This window comes from Dipodomys merriami, unplaced genomic scaffold, assembly GCF_024711535.1.
Source record: "Dipodomys merriami isolate MVZ:Mamm:240054 unplaced genomic scaffold, mDipMer1.0.p SCAF_49, whole genome shotgun sequence".
NCBI classification, from domain to species: domain Eukaryota; kingdom Metazoa; phylum Chordata; class Mammalia; order Rodentia; family Heteromyidae; genus Dipodomys; species Dipodomys merriami.
The window spans coordinates 6,495,072-6,517,780 of NW_027206057.1; the positions used below are offsets into that span (position 1 = coordinate 6,495,072).

The 22,709-nt window shown below is 36.0% G+C and overlaps 1 protein-coding gene across 1 annotated transcript in view; it reads right to left on the reverse strand.

The window, feature by feature from the left end:
* Pgap1 (post-GPI attachment to proteins inositol deacylase 1) overlaps window positions 1-22,709 on the reverse strand; it is an 87,962-nt gene that overhangs the window by 9,920 nt on the left and 55,333 nt on the right. The window contains exons 15-25 of the mRNA XM_069995711.1: window positions 22,401-22,474; window positions 22,246-22,297; window positions 21,497-21,563; window positions 21,003-21,111; window positions 19,573-19,611; window positions 17,134-17,227; window positions 11,649-11,739; window positions 10,498-10,695; window positions 4,640-4,775; window positions 3,992-4,042; window positions 3,023-3,210 (exon numbers count right to left, since the gene is read on the reverse strand). Coding sequence (XP_069851812.1) covers window positions 3,023-3,210; window positions 3,992-4,042; window positions 4,640-4,775; window positions 10,498-10,695; window positions 11,649-11,739; window positions 17,134-17,227; window positions 19,573-19,611; window positions 21,003-21,111; window positions 21,497-21,563; window positions 22,246-22,297; window positions 22,401-22,474 — 1,099 coding nt within the window. The remainder of the gene's footprint in view (window positions 1-3,022; window positions 3,211-3,991; window positions 4,043-4,639; window positions 4,776-10,497; window positions 10,696-11,648; window positions 11,740-17,133; window positions 17,228-19,572; window positions 19,612-21,002; window positions 21,112-21,496; window positions 21,564-22,245; window positions 22,298-22,400; window positions 22,475-22,709) is intronic.

Here is a 22,709-nt window from a genome sequence, read left to right on the forward strand (position 1 = left end):
TTCATTAGATCATCCTGTACTCAAGTTTTATATGAAGGATTATATTCAGAAACCACTAAAGAATATTAGAAAGTATACTTAGTTTGGTAATACTTCCTTCATAGATATAAACATAAGCTGCAGACATGTATTATTCTCAGCTTCCCACAAAACTTTCTCTAAATTATAGGACATATAAGGACATAAAGGAAGTATTACCAAAAAAAAAAAAAAAGAAAGAGAAAGAATTCTTAGAGAAAGAATTCTTAAGACTTAAAACCATCTAATCAGATAATAAAGGAATAAACTTAGAAATCACACCAAAAAACATAGTGTGTGTGTGTGTGTGTGTGTGTGTGTGTGTGTGTGTGTGTGTGTGTGTGTGTGTGTGTGTGTGTGTGTGTGTGTGTGTGTGTCTTGAACTCAGGGCCTGTTGAAGGCTAGCACTCTTACCACTTGTGCCCCAGCTCCACTTCTAGATTTTTTTTCCCTGGTCCTGGAGTTTAAACTTGAGTTGAACATTTCCCTGAGCTCCTTTTGCTCTAGGCAATTTCTGTGATTAATTGGAGATAAGAGTCCCACAGACTTTCCAGCCCAGACTAGCTTTGAACTGTAATCTTCAGTCAGCTCTCAGCCTTCTGAGGCTAGCATTACAGGCATGAGCCACCAGCACTCAACCTGAATAATATACTTTTGAATGATTAATTGATCATTGAAGAAATTGTAGAGGGGTATTAAAAAATTCCTAGAATTATGGGCTGGAAATAAGGCTCACATGGTACAAAACCAGCAGCAAACCAAGTGAGTACATGTCCTGAGTTCAAGCCCTGATACTGGGAAAAAATAAAATAAAAATGCTAGAATTTGACACGAAAATACAACAATCTAGAATACACACAACAGAGGCAGTTGTAAAAGGGAAGTCTATAGCTATGATCGACTACAAGAGATCTCAAAACACCCATTGATTAACCCGACGACTTCAGAAAAACAAGATCAAGCCAAACTCAAATTTTGAGTAGAAAGAAAGTAAAGTTAAGAGGATGGGAGTAAAAGAACAATACAAAATGATCACAAACAAGGCCACACTAAAGCTACCAGCACAACTATGTCCATTGCAGCATTATACCATAGCTAAGACATGGAACCAATACAGATTCCTCTCAATAGACAATGTATTAAGAAAATGTGGTATATATACAGTGGAATTCTATGCTTCCATCAGAAAGAATGACATCCTCTCATTGTAAGGAAATGGAAAGACTTGGAAAAAAATCATATTAAGTGAAGTAAGCCAGACTCAAAGAAACAGGTTCCATGTTTTTCCTCATTTGTAATGATCAATGTATGTCTAGGATAGTCCTAGCAGAGGATCACAATAGCTCAATAGCTATGTACCTATGACCATATAAAATGAAGCTAATCAAAATGAACACCAAGAAATGAAAACAAGAGGTTTGTTTTTTAATGTATTGTGTGAAGTTATTTCTTTTTTCATTCTTTCCCCGCTTTGGTTTATCCCCAGCTGTCACTGTTTTTGATTTTGGCACCCTGTGTTTTGTATATATTTTTATCTGATTTGGGGAAGGGAAGAGGAATAACAAAACGGTGAGAAAAAGGACAAAGGGTAAACCAGTGCAATAGTGATACTCACAAGACACTGTTGGAAATGAACTTAACAACTTGGCGGGGAGGGAAAGGGGAGAAAGCCAAAGGAGGGGGTACCACTGTTCAACAATAAATGTACTCACTACTTTACTTATGTAACTGTAACCACTCTGTACATCACCTTTACAATAAAATTAAATTAAATTAAAAAAGAAAAATACATAAAAATGAACAAAACAAAGCATTCTTTGTTTTGACAAGCAAAGTAATCAAGAGTGAGAAGACCCAAATTTGAGCCAAATAAGGGGATATTACAACTGATCCCAATGACATTCAGAGGACCACGGGGAGCATTCTGAAAATTTAAATTCAAATATATTGAAAGACCTAAAAGAAGAGATAAATATCTAGACATACATAACCTAGAAAAAGTGAATCAAGAGAGTATAAATAACCTAGACTTAGACTGAAGTAGTACATAGGAATCTGTGGTATATTTACAGAATGGAGAACTTTTCAGTCAAAAAGAATAAGGTGATAGCATTTGAGGGAAAATGGATAGAATGGGACATCATCATATTAAGTCAGATAAACTGGAAGCAGAAAGACTGTTTTTCTTAAATGTAGAATCTGGATTAAGCAACAAAAACAAAAGAATGGAAAAAGGAGATTATTTGAGAAAAAGAAAGGACCATTGTGTGTGTTGGGGGGGGGAGCAGGGCAAAAGAGGGTAATAAGGAATGAATATGGTTGATGTATGTTTATATCTGAAAATCTCATAATGAAATCCATCGTTTTTTAAATTCAATATATGCTAATAATTTTTTTCTAGCCAGGTGTTGGTGGCTCTGGTGGCTCATGCCTGCAAACATAACTACTTAGGAGGCTGAGATTTGAGGATGGTAGTTAGAAGCCACCTTGGGTAGAAAAGTCTGTAAGACTCTTATCTCCAATTAACCACCCAAAAGCCACAACTGGAGCTGTGGTTCAAGTGATAGAGTGCTAGCCTTGAGCATAAAAGCTCAGGGATAGTATCCAGGCCCTGAGTTCAAGACTCAGGACCAACCGCCAATTCCCCAAACAAGCTAAACCAAAAGAGCTAATTTAGTGGGAAGCTTATATTCTTTTAGTGAATGAGGAAATGTGAATGTACTGAAAACAAATCACAGGTAACATAAAGCTTCCTGTTCTTGAGTAATTTTCATGGATCATTAGAAATCTAGCAAGTGGGCTGGGAAGGTGGCTCAGTGGTAGAGCGCTAGCCTTGAGCTGAAGAGCTGAGGGACAGCGCCCAGGCCCAGAGTTCAGGCCCCATGACTGGACCCAAAAATAAAAACAACAACAACAACAACAACAAAAAAGAAATCTAGCAAGTATCTACTTATAATGTTTATTGTCTGAATCATGTAAATAATACTTATAAATCACAACACACCTAAGGTTCTTTAACCAATAAATTAAAGATGGCATGCTGAGCAGTACAATCCAGGTTAACAAATTAACCACTGTACTGTGCATGCGAAGACTATCTTCAGCATCATTAGCAGATAAACGAAGATGGTGTACTGAAGAGTCTTTATGGTGATTGGATTTTTTTTCACTTCTTCTAGAGTGTTTGGGATTCTATAAAATAAAGCAAATATGTCAAGCTACGAAATGAACAAAGTCTAAGATACATTTTGTTTAGAATCATACTCAATTACCTGAGAGCTAAATAAGTACATTTTTCATTATCAAAATTAAATATTCAAATTATCCTGTTTACAAGTACTTGAACATGGTTATACTTAAAACACTTTTATTCTTTTTTGTTTAGTTTGAGATGGGGTCTTAGTATGTTTCCCAGACTTGTCTCAAAACTCCTGGGTCAAAGCAATCCTCCTGTCTTGGCCTCTTGTGTGTTACAATGCATAGCTAGTCCTTTGACTTGTGATTTTAATGTTGAGAATAGATCTTCAAAGTAGTTACTCAAAACAAAATTCAAAATAGATTATTTTGTAATAATAACAAGAATGACATAGGTGTGGGCCAGGCATTGGTGGATCATGCCTATAATCCTACTCACTCAAGAGGCTGAGATTTGAGGATCATGGTTTGAAGCCAGCCTGGGCAGAAAAATCTGAGAGACTCTTTATCTTCAGTTAACCACCAGAAAATCAGAAGTGAAGCTGTGGCTCAAAATGGTAGTGCTAAAAGAGTAAAAACTCATGGACAGTGCCCAGGCTGAGTTCAAGCCCCAGAAGTGACAAAAAAGAATGACACAGGCAGAGAACAAATTGAAATATTTAAATTAATAATAACCTTTTTAGCAATATAAAAATCCTAATATTCCTAAAAACAAACTCATTTTTTCCTCATGTTCCTTCATACCAAAGCTATGTAGAATTTTGAAAGTAAAACTTACCACAGGCTGGTTATTTCTTAAAGTTGTTAGGCTGGCTTGCAGATGAACAATCTAGGAAAATAAATAAATTTAATTTCATGTGCCCTTTGAAATAAAACATATAAGCCTTTTGTAAAAACACAGTCAAATTTATTTTCTGTAAAAAAGTAAAAATAATTATCAGATGTTCTTTCAACTGTCCATAAAACTAATATGCAGTGTTTGCTATTGTGTAATATCCTGGGTTCCTGGATTTTACTACAAAGCATTAATCTTCTTGAAAATGTTGTTTATTTTTGTGCTATCTCACCATGACTGGTAATATCAACAGAACTTTTTTTTTCTCTTTGCCATGTTTCTAGAGATGTGAATAAAACTGCTGTAATAAAATGTTGAAAAGCTGACATTTGCAAGAGCAAGAAGCAAAACTAAGAAATCTCTTTTTTAGCCTCTCCCTTCCCAAAAAAACCCCCAATTAACAAAAAACAATCTCACTTACATTAATAATTTTGGCTCTATTCTTAAGTGTGTAAGATTTAAATGACCAAGAGGTTTTACAAAACCCTTACATTTTAATCTATTATATAACAGAAGATGATACTATAGTAGTATTTAAAACTTAACAAGGCACACAGAGCATTCAATTCTGGCTTTAGTGATTTGACATACCTTAAACACATAGTAAAGATAAGAAAGAAGTATGGCAAGTGCTCCACATGTTGTCCAACTAACTATAATCAAAATAACCGTCAAAAAGGGGAAGTCTGGTGATATCACCTTGATATCTTTAGGAAGTTCAGAGGGTCTGAAATAAGAAGAATAAAGTTTGAAACATTTATTAACAGAGTCACAAATAAGAACACAGTCACATTCAAAATGCAGGTGCATTAAGAATATTGTGTAGCCAGGCACTGGTATCTCACATCTGTTGTTCTCAGTGTAATCACTTCTCTGTAATCAGTATCTCACTTTCTGTAATCTCAGGAAGCTAAAATCTGAAGATTGCAGATCAAAGCCAGACCACGTAAGAAAGTCTGTGAGACTCCTCTCCAAATAAGCACCACAACACCACAAGTGGAGCTGTGGCTCAAGTGGTACAGCACTGGTCTTGAGCACAAAATTCAGAGGCAGCTGCCAGGCCTTGAGTTTAAACTCTGGGGACTGGCACACGCATACAAAGAATATTGTAAAAAGGTAGGTGCTGGTGACTCACACCTGTAATCTGGCTACTCAGAGGGCTGAGATTTAGAGGATCATCACCTCAAGCCAACCCAGGTAGAAAAGTTCAAAAGATTCCATCTTAATTTGGCCAGCAAAAAGTTAAGCTGGAGGTATGGTTCAAGTGGTAGAGCACCAGCTGTGAGGAAGAAAAGCAAGAACAAGGCCCTGTGTGCAAGAAAAAAAAGGGGGGGTGGTATTGTGTAACATTACCTGCAGGTTTCACATATATAATATATAGAGAAAACATGCATGACCTTGCGACTGTTTCTAACATATTCATAAGATAATTTCTTTGTTGCTTTGTATGTCCCTCCCCCACAGTATAACCCCAGCTTATACCGCATTTGATGTTGGTATAATTTGTGGAGGGGAAGGGCAAAAACAAATTGTCTTAGTAGGGATACAAGTGGACCCATTGCAAAAATGAGATGTACAAGTAGTTATGTCAAAAAAACGAACTTTACAACTTTGGCCGGGGGAGGGGAGGTAGGTTAGGGTGGTGGGGGTGGGGTGGGAAATAGGAAGGGATGGGAAGGGGAAACAAAGGAGGAGGCAACAATGCTTGATAAGAAATGTACTCATTACCTTGCCCATGTAATTGTAGCCCCTCTGTATGGTATTTTCACAATAAAAAAAAAAGAAAAAAAAAAGAAAACATACATGAATGATGATCTTGATCCTACCTCAATTTGTCAATATAGATATGCAAAATATATCCAAATCCAAAACAACCGTTTTCCTAAGCATTTCAGGAATGGGAAACTGAATTTAAAGCGTGTCACCAGCTTTTCCTGTCTATTAATGGTAAGTAATGTAGGGTCAACAATAAGGTATTTAAAAATAAAAGACAGGCAATCATATATTTCATTTTAAAATCTGTAACACATTGACACCTCCTCTTCCATTCAGATATTCTATGGCTGATAATTATACTAAGGAAAAAAATGCTGCCACAGATGATCATTAGTTATAGATCCTGTACCATATATCTCCAATCTTGAGAAGAAGAACAAATTTCCGTTGTTTGAAGCCTGTGATCACTCAAATGCCTGAAGTCGTTACTGTTAGAAATCTGTTAGAAAATTGCAGAGGAAGATGGTGGAGGAGAAGCTGGGGGCTAAACAAGCTCTCGCATAGAAACCAGTTTTAGTGCTCTAGTGAAAAGCCCAAGGCTAGAGAGTCACACCAAGTGTGCCATCATACTACAGAGAGTTTGGCCAAAGAGTGATAATTCAGGCAGCTTGGTTAAGGAGACAGATTCGAGCACTCGCCAGTGTCTATGGCAGCAGTGGTGTGCCGCAGCCACCATATCAACAGAGAGAGAACGAGCCCAGGACAAAGGCACCAGAGGCATCTGCTCACTACCAGCAAGAACTGACAAGGAGTGGTAATCTTCATCCTGCTGACCACAGACAGTCAGATCATGGATGGCCCGGAAACCAAGGGAAAGGTGTGAGTACCACACAAGACATCCTCATTCCTTTTCACGGAGCAGTGGAGGGAAGGTAGCTTAATTCTCCAAGGCCTTCAAAGCAGAACTCACACCAACACTCCTCCAACTCTTCAATGAAATTGAAAGTTCACTACCAAACTCTTCCTATGAAGCCATCATAAACCTCATCCCAAAACCAGGCAGGGGCTCATCAAAGAAAGAGAATTATAGACACATTTCTTTGATGAAAATTGATGCAAACCTCAACAAAATTTTGGCCAATCAACTTCAATAACTCACCCAAAAAATCATACACCACGATCAAACAGGATTCATTTCAGGGATACAAAGCTGGTTCATATATGGAAATCAATTAATATAATTCATCACAACAAGAGCAAAGATAAAAACCACATGATTATCTCAATAGATGCAGAAAAATCATTTGACAATATCCAACACCCTTTTATGATGAAAGCTCTGGAAAAACTAGGAATCCATGGAATATTCCCCAATACAATAAAGGCTGTGTATGACAAACCTACGGCCAGCATTATACTTAATGGGGAAAAACTAAAGCCATTTCCTCTCAACTCAGGAATGAGATAAGGATGTCCACTCTCTCTACTTCTCTTCAATTTAGTATTAGGATGCCTAGCTACAGCAATAAGACAGCAAACATAAAGAGGATCCAAATAGGGAAAGATGAAGTAAAACTCTCCCTTTTTGCAGATGACATGATCTTGTATTTAAAGAACGCCAGGGACTCCACTCAGCTCTACCGAGCTGATCTGAAAGTTTCGCAAAGTAGCAGGGTATAAAATTAACCCTAAAAAACCAATGGCTTTTCTGTATGCCAATAATGAGAAAAGTGTGGCTGAAATCAGGAAAGCAACTCATTTTGTAATAGCCCCACAAAAAATAAAATACCTAGGAGTTTATGTAAGTAAAGAAGTGAAGGAGGGCTGGGAAGGTGGCTCAGTGGTAGAGTGCTTGCCTTGAATGCCTGAGGCCCTGGGTTCGATTCCTCAGCACCATATAACCAAAAAGAAAAAAGCCAGAAGTGGCACTGTGGTTCAAGTGGTAGAGCGCTAGCCTTGAGCTGAAGAGCTGAGGGACAGCACCCAGGCCCAGAGTTCAGGCCCCACAACTGGACACCCCCACCCAAAAAAAAAAGGAGTGAAGGACCTCTATGATGAAAACTTTAAAAACCTGAAAAAGGAAATTAAAGCAGAACTTAGGAAGTGGAAAAACCTCCTATGCTCCTGGATTGGGAGGATTAACAGCATGAAAATGGCAATACTGCCAAAGGCTATCTACAAATTCAAAACGATACCTATCAATATCCCAACCTCATTCTTCAATGAAATAGAAGAAGCCATTAAAAAATTCATATGGAATAATAAAAGACCCCGAATAGCAAAAACGATCTTCAACAGAAAGAACAGTGCTGGAGGAATATCAACACCAAATTTCAAAACAAAGCCATAGTAATCACTGGCACAAGAATAGACCTGAGGACCAATGGAATAGAACTGAAGACTCAGAAATGAACCCACAGACCTATAGCCACCTAATCTTCGATAAGGGAGCTAAAAAAATATAGAATGGAAAAAAGACAGCCTCTTCAGTAAATGGTGCTGGAAAAATTGGTTAAACATCTGTAGAAAATTAAAGCTAGATCCTTATATATAACCCGGCACCAGAACCAACTCCAAATGGATCAGACTCAAGAGTCAAAGCAGACACTCTGAAAAGATTACAGGAAGGAATAGGAGAAACCCTAGGTCTCCTTGGCATAGGCTGAAATTTTCTTTATTCTTTTTTTTGGGTTCGGTCGTGGGGCCTGAACTCTGGGCCTGGGCGCTGTCCCTCAGCTCTTCAGCTCAAGGCTAGCGCTCTATCACTTGAGCCACAACACCACTTCTGGCTTTTTTCTTTTTGCTTATGTGGTGCTGAGGAATCGAACCCAGGGCCTCAGGCATGCAAGGCAAGCGCTCTACCACTGAGCCACCTTCCCAGCCTGGCTGAAATTTTCTTAATAAAGACCCAGAGACACAACAAATCAAAGAAAGGTTGGACAAATGGGATTTCATGAAATTGCAGAGCTTCTGCATGGCAAAGGACATAGCTAGCAAGATCAACAGAAAGTCCACAGATTGGGAGAAGATCTTCACTAGCCATACAATGGACAAAGGTCTCGTATCTAAAATATACTTAGAACTCAAAGAATTAAATTCCCCAACAACAAATCCTCAAAGAAACAATTGCCCGATTAATAAGTGGGCTAAAGACTTAAAGAGAGACTTCTCTGAAGAGGAAATAAGAATGGCCAATAGACACATGAAGAAATGCTCAACTTCTCTAGCCATAAAAGAAATGCAGATCAAAACAACATTGAGATTCTACCTCATCCCAGTTAGAATGGCTATAATCAAGAACTCTAATAACAACAGATGCTGGAGGGTATGTGGCCAAAAGGGAACGCTACTGCATTGCTGTTCCCCTATGACCAGCAATCCCACTTTTGGGCATTTACTCAAATGATCACAAACAATACTATACTAAAGCTACCAGCACAACTATGTTTATGGCAGCATTATTCACCATAGCTAAGACATAGAACCAACCCTCAGTAGACAAATGGATCAAGAAAATGTGGCATATATATATATATATATTATATATATATATATGTTGTATGTGTGTGTGTATATATGTGTGTGTGTGTGTGTGTGTGTATATATATATATATATATATATATATATATATATATATAAATAATGGAATTCTATGCCTCCATCAGAAAGAATGACACCACCCCATTTATTAGGAAATGGAAAGACTTGGAAATAATTATATTAAGTGAAGTAAGTCAGGCCCAAAGAAACATAGGTCCCATGGTTTCTCTTATCTGCAATGATTAGTATATGTCTAGGACAAGCAAAAAAGGTCAAAATCTATGTATATGTGACCATATAAGATGATACTAAGTGAAATGAACCCCAAGATAGTTTTTTAGTTTGTTGTTTCTTTTTGTTATTTTTTGTTGTGTTCTTAGGATCTGCTATTTTACTTAAATCTTCTATTTTTTTCCACTATTATTTAGCTCTTTCTTCCACTTTTCAGTTTCCCAGTTTTAATTTTTTTCTTTCTTTTTTTCCTCTCCTTCCTCTTCATTTCTCTCCACTTTCTACTACTACTCCGTCAGAGCTAACCTGTTTAGCTCTATACACAAAGGAAGGCCTTTCTATGCATGTAAACATAATAATTACAGGAATTATCTTAATCAACTTTCCAATACTCTTTCAATAAAAAATCCTTTTCTAATATCAGCAATTCTCCCAAATATATATATAATTTATTTTCTTAGCTATTCCTAAGCTATTTCTAAGCTATTCCTTACATAATCTTTCTTCAAGTTCTTTTCTACTTCCTATAGTCTGAACCAAGGTCTCTATTCTCTTCTTTACTCCCTTCCTCATTCCTTCCAGTGCTGAGGATGAAACTGAGGGCCTTGTACATGCCCTCTTGTCACTAGGCATACACTCTTATCACTAAGCCATATATCCTCAGCCCTATTTTTTTTTTAATGTGGTACTATTAGGACTTGAATTCAATGCCTTAAATTCTCACTTGGCTTTTTTGCTCATGGCTTGACTTCTACCACGTGAGCCACATCTCCACTTCCTGCATTTTTCTGGTTATTTGGAGATAAGAATCTTGAGGATTTGTTTGCCTGGCTAGCTCCAAATCTCAAATCTCAGATCTCAGCCTCCAGAGTAGCTAGGATTATAGGTTAAGCCACTAGTACCCAGCTAATTTTTAAAATTAAAAGCTGTAAGAAAGCTTATAGTCATTCCTATTACCTACCTTCTCAAAGCTAGCCATAATGAAGAAAGGAGTCTCACAGATGCAGAAGAGACCAGTCCACTCCAGTAAGCAGTACATGTTCCAAATAGAAAGAGAATCAAAGACACAAGGGGGAAGCACATACTCTGACTGGTTAAAACAATAGCATCCAGTTCTGGTAATAATAATGTGTCCCATAATTCCTTAAACCATTTATACCTGTGGACAAAAGGAAAGAGAATGAAATACACACACACACACACACACACACACACACACACACACACACACACACACACACACACACACACACACACACACACACACACACACACACACACACACACATCCAACAACTGACATTTAAGGATTTAATATTCACTAGAATAAATACCTTAGAGAGCTACCATATTCAGTTTATTATTTATACTGCAAAACAAATCCTGATATTTTGAAGGAAACAAGCCATTTTTCTTCCAAGTAAGCCTAGTGATCTTCAAGTATGAGTTCTGAATCTTGACACAACTTTACTCTTAATGGTTCTTGCATAAACTAATACATTCTTTTTTTCAAGTTAGAAAGTCAACAGCTAGTTTCAATGACAGAATAAAAGATCTAAGTAATAGTTCTTAACCAAAATACATAAAATGTGAATAAATTTAGGAAAGCATATTAATCAGGCTTGTGGGGGAAGTGGGAGGAGAGATCGATCTAAAATATTCCTTGTATAGTATTAAAAGAAAGTGGTCAGAGAAACTATTTTATGAATACTTTATAGTCATCTGTTTGCCAATCTGAGATACTCTAGTAATATGTGTGTGTATCCATTCACAAACACTAAAGTCTTTGTACATTTATAGCCTAAGTTAGATAAATTTATATATTTAAGCTTAGTAATAACTTTTGAAATAATAGTATTCTTAAAACAAATATTGATGTACTTACTAATAAACCTTTTCCTAAAAGAAAAATGTCATTTTATGGAACAAGTCAATTGTCAAACTGATATGAAAATTTATGGTATATGGAATCAAGCATAATGTTTTATTTGCTTTGTTTTATTGACAGTACTAGAGTCTGACAAGACTAGAGTCTTGTACTTGCTACCACTTGCTCAAATATAATGTTTTATGTGCAAGATAAATTAAATTACTATGATATATAAAACTTACCCCAATAAAAATTTAATCATAATTACAAAAGGATCAACTTTGTATGGTTTGGCTTCTTTATCCAATATAGTAGCATATTCTAAGCAATAACCTGGTAATTTAAAAATATGCAAGAGAATTCAGTTATTAAGTATGAGATATATTTTATCTTGTATTGCAAGAGTCAACATACACATATTAAGAACCACATTTTAAGTCAGAAAATACTAAGGCCTTTACTACCATCACCAGATACTATTCTCCAAGAATTAAAGTTACTGTAATTCAGTGTTTTTATAGGGCAGCACATATTTAGTCATTTGTGAAGCAAGTGCAGAGTTAAAGCTAAGTTTCATCTGTTTTCACAAATCTCCACAAATGACTCTTAAAAATAGCTTTGTTTAAATACAATTCTCATGCCACATAATTCACCCATTTAAAGTCTATACAATTCATTAGTTTATAGTATATTCACTGTTGTGTGTCCATCACCACAATCAATTACATTTTCATCACCTCCAAGCAAACTTTGTTTCCCTTAACAGCCGTACTCTAATCTACCCATTCTTAGAAAATACCAACCTACTTTCTAACACTACAGATATGCCTAGTCTGAGCATTTCATATAGAAGGGAGTCATAGAATGCATAGCTTTTACTGAGCATGTTCCAAGATTTATCCATGTTGTATCAGTACCTCATCTCTTTCTTTTTTAAAGTATTCTGGGGATTAAACCCAGGCCTCAAGCATGGTAGGCAAGGGCTTGCCACTGAGCCATATCCACATTGTCTGCATGTATTACACTTCATTGATCTACTCAGTAACTGATGGACATTTGATTATTTCCACTTTTTGGCTTTTATTAATAACATTCATGAACATTTGTGTAAAGCTTCTACACAACTGCATGTTTTAATTTCTCTTGAGTCTATTCTTTTTTTTTTTTTTTTTTTTTGTCGGTCGTGGGGCTTGAACTCTGGGCCTGGGCGCTGTCCCTCAGCTCTTCAGCTCAAGGCGAGCACTCTACCACTTGAGCTACAGCGCCACTTCCGGTTTTCTGGTGGTTTATTGGAGATAGGAGTCTCATGGTCTTTCCTGCCCGGGCTGGCTTTGAACCGCGATCCTCAGATCTCAGCCTCCTGAGTAGCTAGGATTACAGGCGTGAGCCACCAGCACCCGGCTTCTTGAGTCTATTCTTAAGAACAGAAATGATAAGTTGTTTTGTAGCTCTTTGAGGAACTTGTCAGACTGTTTTCCAAGGAGCTATGCAAATTTACACTCCTACTAGTTACTCTATGAAGGCTTCCATTTCTCTATATCCTTATTAATACTTGTTAATATTTTTATTACATTCTAGTGGATATGATCCATGAGTGATTTTTTTTTTGGCAGTACTGGGGTTTGAACTCAGGGCCTCATGCTTGCTATACCGTCACTGTACTATTGAGTCAGCCTTCTGCCATTTTTTTGCATTGGTTATTGGTTGAGATGGGGTCTCATTTTTTCCCTAGGCCCACACCTGCACTGAGGTCTGCTTATTTTCATAGCTAGGATGACAGTTGCATATCACATGCCAAGATTCTTCAGTTGAGATGAAGTCAATCCCCGCATCTCACACTGCTGGGATAATAGGCATGGGCCATCTCGCCCCTCTATTAGTTGAGAAAGGGTACCCTGTATATATTTGGCTGGCCTTGAACTGCAAACTCCTAATCTCAGCTCCCCAAGTAGACAGGTAACCAGCTCACAAATGAGTTCTGACTTGTATTTTGGTGCAGAATTACCTCATAACATAATGAGACAGAATCCCATACTTTAAATTATTTAAAATATTTAGTATCAAATATTTAAATCTTTATAGATATACAATAAATTCTGTATGTATATACAATAAATTCTGTATGCATCAAGTGTGTTAAAATAAAAAAGCATGGAGTATCTCTTTTCAGAACATAATAGATATATTTAAGTGGTATATATTAAATTGCCAGAATAATTCCTTCCTTCCTTCCTTCCTTCCTTCCTTCCTTCCTTTCTTTCTTTCTTTCTTGTCGGTCGTGGGGCTTCTGGGCCTGGGCATTGTCCCTCAGCTCTTCAGCTCAAGGCTAGTGCTCTACCACTTGAGCTACAGTGCCACTTCCGGCTTTTTCTGTGTATGTAGTGCTGAGGAATCGAACCCAGGGCCTCATGCATGCGAGGCAAGCACTCTACCACTAAGCCACCTTCCCAGCCCCAGAATAATTTCTTAATTAAAAGTTAGGTCTTGGGCAGACTACACTAAATGTTACTTTTCTCTCCCTAGAATAAAGTTTAACATGTAAAAATGAACAGCAAAACTGACTCGAAGTTATATAAAATGCTGAAGTATAAAAGTTGAAGGATTTGGCAAGATGGAAATGGTAGAGGGTATATGTGGACTGCTTCTATTTATTTTTGCCTCACTCTTTTTTTTCCATCTCTGGCCTCGTTGCTTATTCCCTTTGCCCAGCAAAATAAAATTTATGCTCTTAGGAAACTGTTTTTTTTTTTAATATACTATAGGAAAGATTTGATCATGGTACTATAAATTTTATAGCTCTCGGCATAAACCTTTTCTACCTTGGACTTTGCTCTGACTCTGGAAGATTCAGTTTTATGAAATGGGTTTCTGCTTAGATGTAATGAATGGATGTTACTAATAGATAAGAAAGTAAGAAGAAATAAAGCTAGAGTATGTATTTCTCCACCTTTCTCCTGCAGAGTGGCAGTAACACCCAAAGCTGTAACTCCAATAATACTGCCCATTACTATAGCTCTCTAGGTTTGCTTTTTCTTTTTACCCTGGCACTCAGAACTGCTATCTGGATGCTGTTAATTTAGCAGAAATTTATCATCTCTTGTTGATTGTTTTCTCTGAACCTGGCACGTACCTTTTAAATAGCCCCTTCAATTGAAACTTCAATTATTTCCTGAGTATTAGTGACTGACTAATTTTAGCTACCTGGGATACTGAGATTGGAAAGCTCATGGTTCAGGGCCAGCTTGGGAAAAAAAGGTGTATGAGATCCCTTTTTAGTGGAGTGATGGTTGAGGTGGCATACGCTTGTTATTCTAGCTACAATAGAAAGCCTAAAATAGGTGGGTCACCCTCTGGAGGCCCTAATAGGCAGAAGGCCAGAAGACTAATATTACCAGGAAAAAGAATCTCAATTATTCTATTTATTGTATCTAGACCTAATACTTAGAACTTATACAGTCTATATCACGTGCTTACTATGTGCTGTATACTATGTTAGGCACCAAAAAAGAATGGCGAACCAGGGAACTTCAATAAGGTTATATATGTTAGAAGATCTTTAGACTAGAAAGAATAAACTTCAGACACCAGCATATAAAATGGGTAAAATAAATACAGAATTTTCTAGGGGATGTCTTTAAATCTTAAGGATTCCAAACCCCTGAGAACTTCTGTTCTCAGTCATGAATCTTCTGGTTTCTTCAGTCACATATTAGATAAAAAACCCTACTGCATTGCTGGTGGGAGTGTAAAGTTGTTCAACCACTTTGGAAAGTAGTATGGAGGTTCCTCAAAAGACTCCACATAGATCTCCCCTATGACCCAGCAATCCCATTTTGGGGCATTTACCTGAATGATCACAAATAAGACCATGCTAAAGCTACCAGCACAACTATGTTTACTGCAGTACTATTTACCATAGCTAAGATATGGAACCAACCCAGATGCCCCTCAGTAGATGAATGGATCAAGAAAATGTGATATATATATACACACAATGGAATTCTATGCCTCCAGCAGAAAGAATGACATTGCCCCATTTGTTAGGAAATGGAAAGACCTGGAAAAAATTATATTAAGTGAAATAAGCCAGGCCCAAAGAAACATAATTCCCAGGATTTCCCTTATTTGCAATAACTAGTATATGTTTGAGACAAGAGGAAATGGTCAGATAAGTTGATGTTAGGCGAAATGAACCCCAAGATAAGGACTCAAATGGTTTTTCTTGCTTGCTATTGTTTCTAATATATTTATAAGATGATTTCTTTGATGCTTTATATGTCCTTTCCCCACAGTATAACCCCTATTTTCACTGTATTTGATGTTGGTATAATTTGGGAAGCTGAGGGGAAAAAACACATTGTGGACCCATTACAACAATGAGATGTACAAGACGTTATGTGGAAAAACGAACTTTACAACTTGGGTTCAGTGTGCGGGGCGGGGGTGGGGAGGGGAGGATGGGAAGGGATGGGAAGGGGAAACAAAGAAGGAGGTAACAATGCTTGATAATAAATGTACTCATTACCTTGCTCATGTAATTGTAATCCCTCTGTACGGTATTTTCACAATAAAAAAATATATAAAGTAATTATAAAGTATTGACCTATAGAAATAAGGATGAAAGACGGAAATGGGAAAGGGTGGAAGTTGTAGGTAGAGGAAAGAGAAGAGAGGGTGGGAAGGAAGGAAACACAGCAGGATAACAGGGAAGGAGCTTGGAGAGTGGATGCCTACTAGTGGACATCACTCAAATATTCAATCTTGAACTCTTTTGGCTGTTGCTGTAGTTATAGTAGTAGCAGGAGTGGAGTGGGGTGAGAGGATGAGAATCTAAATTTAGTTAAGCCTATAGCTCTAATGATCAATTTATAAAGAACAGATCTGACAGAAGAACATGTTTAACTTTACCATGGGATGTAATCAGCAAAAGCCAAAATGAGAAACACGAAAGCACAAAACAATTGTTCACAAGAAATATCAAGGGGGGAAAGACTGCATTAGGAGCCAATAGCTCAAAGAACTTAAGACTGTTAATAAAGGTGCCAATAGCTTAAAGAACTTAAGACTGTTAATAAAGGTGCCCAGTGCTATATTTTTAAGGCTTCATTTCTTTAAACTCAAAATATTTTTCCTATTAAAAATGGCACAAATAAAGCCAGGTGCCGGTGGCTCATGCCTGTAACCCTTGCTACTCAGGAAGCTGAGATCTGAGGATCCCAGTTCAAAGCTAGCCCAGGCAGGAAAGTCCATGAGTTTCTTATCTCCACTTAAACTACCAAAAAAGCTGGAAGTAGAGCTATGGCTCAAGTGGTAGAGTGCTATCCTTGACCAAAAAGAAGCTCAGGGATAGGCCCAGGCCCTGAATTAAAGCCCCAGGACTGGCACACATACAAAAAAATGCACTGGTTAAAAAAAAAAAAAAGAGATAGATTAAGAGAATGTTAGTCATTTTTGGGTCTCAGAACCATAGACAGTGGTCTTTTGATTAGCTGTGCCATGCTGGTTTCAGTAAGTGGTAATAATGTAAAGGAAACAAAGATATGAAAAAGACTGGTCCTAAAACCACTATTATTTTGGCATTTCCAAGGACAGCAGTAGTGGCTACTACTAATAATTCCTTTATGGTGTCTCATTAAACATAATTTATTTAAATGTACACATAATGCTTATCATTGTTCTACTTTAAATCTCATAGCAAAAATAATGTAAAAATTATAAACACTTTACCTGTTGAGAAAAGAGAGTATAACTGTCCTCCATAAGCAAGAAGAATACTGGATATAACATAAGCAGGAAGAGCTCCACCATGAAATCTAACTACCTAGAAAACAGGTAAATTAATGGGCAACTTCTGAGTACTGATGTTAATGAAATAAATATACTTTGACACAAAATGAAAACATATTCTTCACTTTGCACCTTTCCTGAAGTGGTCACAAAGATATCTCCAGTAATGAATAATAAAAACTCTAAAAAATTATTAATGTACAGCATTGCCAGAAACATGTAAATTTTCAGAGATATAACTGAGTAGAAAATGCAATGTAACTGCTTATTAAAGCTTGTTTAGTAATCATTTACTAAGTTTCAGGAACGATATTAAACATTTTATATGCTTTATCTCATGTTATTTCCCCCCCCCAAAAAAAAAATTCTTTGAGGTAGTTCTTATCTCTAAATACAGGTGAAAAAGTTCAGGTATAGAGAGCCCAAGTATCCTGCATAATTACAAATGTTAACAGGTAAGTTATTAACAGGTAAATCACTTACCTTCTCTATTTGTTTGTCAGTAAAATATGTTCAATCATAGCACTTGTCATTAGTTAAAAGATTAAATATACTCATTAGGAAAACCATATAATATTAAAGGTGGCACGTTAGTTATCTTCAAACCTTAGATGTAATCCTTCCCTAAAGTGGAACCCGGGTGAAACTGGAATTTAAACTGCTTGAATTTATAATCAGTATGCTAGAGGGCCTGAAGTTACTTTACCAGTTCATCCAATCTGCACAAAACAAATACCAAAATGTTTTATGTACTTTTTTCCTTTCATTGAGGAATATTAGTTGCACAAAATAATAGGTTTCATGGCATTTTCATATATGTATATTCAGCACTTCTTTTACTGTTCAGTTTTAAAAGAAAGTTAATCTTAAAAGACTTTTTTTCTGGCCAGCACTAGTGGCTCAACCTGTAATACTACCTCCTTAGCAGGCTAAGATCTGAAGATTGTGGTTAAAAGCCGGCTGAAGCAGGAAAGTTTTGTGAGACTCTTATCTCCAATTAACTACCCCCTCACCAAAAAAAAAAAAAAAAAAAAAAAAAAAAAAATCCCAAACAAACTAGAAGTAGAACTGTGGCTCAAGTGGAAGACTACCAGCCTTGAACAAAAAAGATCAGGGACAGCACTAGGGGTCCTGAGTTCAAGCCCCAGGAACGGCACATACACACAAGACAAACAGACTCTCTTGGTAAGCTGATGAAATCTATACAAGTATAAGCTTTCACAAAATACAGTGTAATTTCTTTAAAGTTTAGTCTCCCCCAAATTCCTCCATGGATTCCCTGCTTAAATGAATTCTTCCACATTATTATAGCAGATAATTTTCTTAGAGATGGTTTCTTTAACATTTTAGAAAATTTTAAGTATGTATGATGTTACTTAACTTAAACTAACATTTAATCTCCCAGCATAATTTAGCACAAAATTTTCAATAACTCAGAATTTTGTTAGGCTCACAAATTTAATAACTGACATCCAGTTTTACCAGGTTGTTCAGAGTCAAATGAGATAATGCATATAAAAATGTTCTAAGTCAATTTTGCTTTGTATTTTATTGTAATTATAGTGTGGCAAAGTAAAAACAAAACTATAATGCTGAGCTCACAAAATATAACACATCAAAAAGGTACAATAAGAATTTTATTGAATTTTAAAACTATGTTTCCTAATAAATATTATTTATGTCCAAATATTCTGGAAATTCTTATGATGCTGAATAATATTTCAGTTCCACTACTTCACAAATTATTTTTGGAATAATATGTGCAAATAATTTCAACACATTTCTTATTTATTTTTTGGAGATAAGGGTCTTTTTCAGTCAAGCCTTAAACTTTTATTTTAAGTGATCATCTTGACTTCAGCCTCTCAAAAGCTGGGTTTACAGATATAAGACATGTCAATCTAGCTCATAATTATCCACAATAAAATTTATTTTTACCTTGTACTAATTGAGCATGTACATTATAAAAAGCTTTTTGAAGATGTTCAATTATATAACAGAACATACACATTTCGCTGTACCAACGATTATAATGTATTATAAGAAATACAAAAGCCTTAGTATGACATTTATTTAGGCAAGCTCTTTAGTTTGAGAATTAGTAGGGGCTCTCATTTTTAGAATCCAAAATGAAAGCTTCATTGTAAAGCAAGAATTGGCTAACTATGATCTGTGGGCCAAGAATGGCTGTTCAGTTTTACTAAAGTGCAAGAATAATAAGGAAAAAAAGAGATAGAAGAAATAAGCAGCTATAGCAGTAACAAAAGCTAAGAAGACTGGTCTGCTAAATTGTAGATTTACAGAAAAAGACTGCAACCTCTTTTCATTATCTAGTCACAAGACAATAAATAATCAACCAGCTAGAAATCTCTCTCTTACCTGTCCGAGTATTTGTGAGAAGGAAGTCTTAACTGTCACCTAGTTAAAAACAATTATTAAAAAAAGTTACTTTCCCTAATTCATATTTGATTAAACTAAGTACACATTTGTAAATAAATTTTTAAATGATTTTAAAGAATCTTCTAAAGTACCACTTAAGTATCTTGATACCGTTGTATCAAGTATAGTTTTAATCATTCATACTTTCCAGTATTCTAATTCTTTTTATTATTATCTTTAAGCAGTTGTCCAAAAGAATTATCATTTAACAAAACAGTTTATGAATATAATGCATCTTAATCAATGTCTCCACTTTCAACATTCTCACTTATCCCTCCTCGATCCATCCTTTCCCTCACTCTTAATTTTGTAGGCTATACACTGGATTCTTCACTGCATTCTCCTCCTCTCCTCTTCATTCATCTATCCTTTTCCCTTGACCCCACCTCACCCCTTTCAAGTACCCGCTAATACTATGATATGTACTTTACAAAAGTATTTAAATAACTAGAGTATATAATAAACAGATCATACTGGCTATAGGAATTTAAGAAAAATTATTTTAAAAATAAGTTGATCTAGCTGGGTACCAGTGGCTCATGCCTATAAACCTAGCTACTCAGGAGTCTGAGATCTGAGGATCACAGTGCAAAGCCAGCATGGGCAGGCCATGAGACTCTCACGTAACCACCAACAAATATGAAGTGGCACTGTGGCTCAAGTGGCAGAGTGCTCACCTTAAGCTGAAGAGCTCAGGGACCTCACTCACAGCCAAAACTGACAAAAAAAACAACAACAACAAAAGTTGATCTTTAATTAATTATCTCTACCATTTGGGGTTCCTTGGGGGATATTAGAAAGTATGGGGAAAGGAGATAACATGACTTTTTTCCAGAGAGATTTCTTGAAAATATACACTGTGGTAAAACATGGACATTTTAAAAGCAAGAAGTACTTGGGGCCAAATTGGTAGTCTAATTCTCACCATTACTTTAATATTGAAATATGAAGGTGCAATTTAAAAAATATATAGGCCTACAAAGCCCTTTATAATTAGCAATAGATTATAAGATATCAGAGCATTAATGATATCCATGAGCTATGAATTAATTCATACTGTAAATCCAACTGAAACTTAACTGAAGGAACAGAGTCTATCTACTTTGACAATCTCAATCCTAGTTTACCCTTAAAAAATTAGTTCTATTAAAAAATCAACTATTTAAAATTTAACACAGGTGAACAGAAATAAGATATTTCACATAAGCTTAATGTAATATCATTGAATTGAAATCTATTTAAAATACTTTAAGTGTTTATTTCTTATATTTATTGGCTTCCATGTCACCATTATCTACTGTTAATATAAAGAAATTTCTACTTTATTTTGTAACTGACTCATACTTAAAGGTTATGAAAATATGAGTTACCTCATACTGACAGTCTGATGATGTGTACATTTTTAATAATGCCACATGGCTGTCATTTTCTGGTTGAGCAATATGAAGTTTCACAGAAATTTCCGTGGTGGATGGAACCCTGAAGAGATCACGTAAATATCAATTCTCCAATACAAAATGCCAGTAGCTATCCAAGACTAAGTCAATGCTCAACACAATACAGTGAAATAGAGTAGAGGAAGGCAGGCAATAGACATCTTATTATGGATCTCCATGTTTTCAGTCATATCACAATTATTTCAATGTTCCCTCTTAGGACTTAAGACATGGGGGAGAGAGTAGAAAAGGGTTCATGTTCTTAAGTTCTATATTATTTCATACCATGTTATCTTAAATTATAGACATGATGATAAAGGAAATATTTTAGTAAAGTTAAAATATTTTAGTAAAAGTTATTTAAATAAATTAAGCAGGCTATCTACTTTTTTCAAAAACACCAAAGTTAAATTCTCTCATGAGCTTACTGTGCAATGGTAAGTGAATCTTCGTAAGACCAGGGAATATGAAGTTTGTAGATACTAGTAATTTCCTCTGTTAAAATACAAAAAATGAAGCATTACTCATCATGTTATATAACTTTTACAGAAGCTACTATAATACCTAACTAATGACACAATTGTCCAATTTTATGAAACATAAACAGCAATGATTATATCACATAAGAAATGATGAAGAATTTATTAAGACCTATAGAAGTTTTTGGGTATATTAAACAGATGAATCTGAATTAATACTATATGAAAACAAAGATATATAGTACTTTTTAAAAGTAGAGGTTTAAATGCAAACAGATTAAGATACATTCTATTAAGGGTGTGTATAGCTAGACACTGGTAGCTAATGCCTGTAATCCTACTCAGGAGGATGAGATCTGAGGACTGTGGTTCAAAGCCAGCCCAGGCAGGAATGTCCTTGAGACTCTTATCTCCAATTAACCACCAGAAAACCAAAAGTGGAGCTATGGCTCAAGTGGCAGAATGCTAGCCTTGAACTCAGGAACAAAGCCCAGGCCCAGAGTTCAAGCCCCATGACAGGTAAAAGCAAAAAGAAAGTGTCTATGTTCTATAGTTCCCTTGGAAATACAAACATTTTTTGTATTATCACATATTTTATATGCTTCATATAAAATATATACAAGAAAAATATGAGAGGGAAAGTATTACCGAAAATTAGAAACCCACTGACTGATTCTTCAAATGACAATACTACTTACCTTTGACTCCGGAGCACCTGCTTACCACATTGATTTTAAAAGCTTGGTATATCTAATAGGGGTTTGACCACAAAAAACAAAAACAAAAAAATTTTACTTGCTTAGTGAAACAGTAAACAAAATCAAATCCTTCCTGTTACAGTCAGGATAGTTACCTGCCCAAAGTTCAGAAGCTCTATATTGTAGTACAGGCCACTTGTATTTAATATCACTTTCCTTGAAGATAATCCTATTGAAATAAAAGTACTATATTATTTAGACTATCAAATGATTTTTTTTTTTTTTTTTTTTTTGTCAATCGTGGGGCTTGAACTCTGGGCTTGAGCGCTGTCCTTGCGCTCTTCAGCTCAAGGTGAGCTCTCTTGAGCTACAGCGCCACTTCCGGTTTTCTAGTGGTTTATTGGAGATAGGAGTCTCACAGTCTTTCCTGCCTGGGCTGGCTTTGAACCGAGATCCCCAGATCT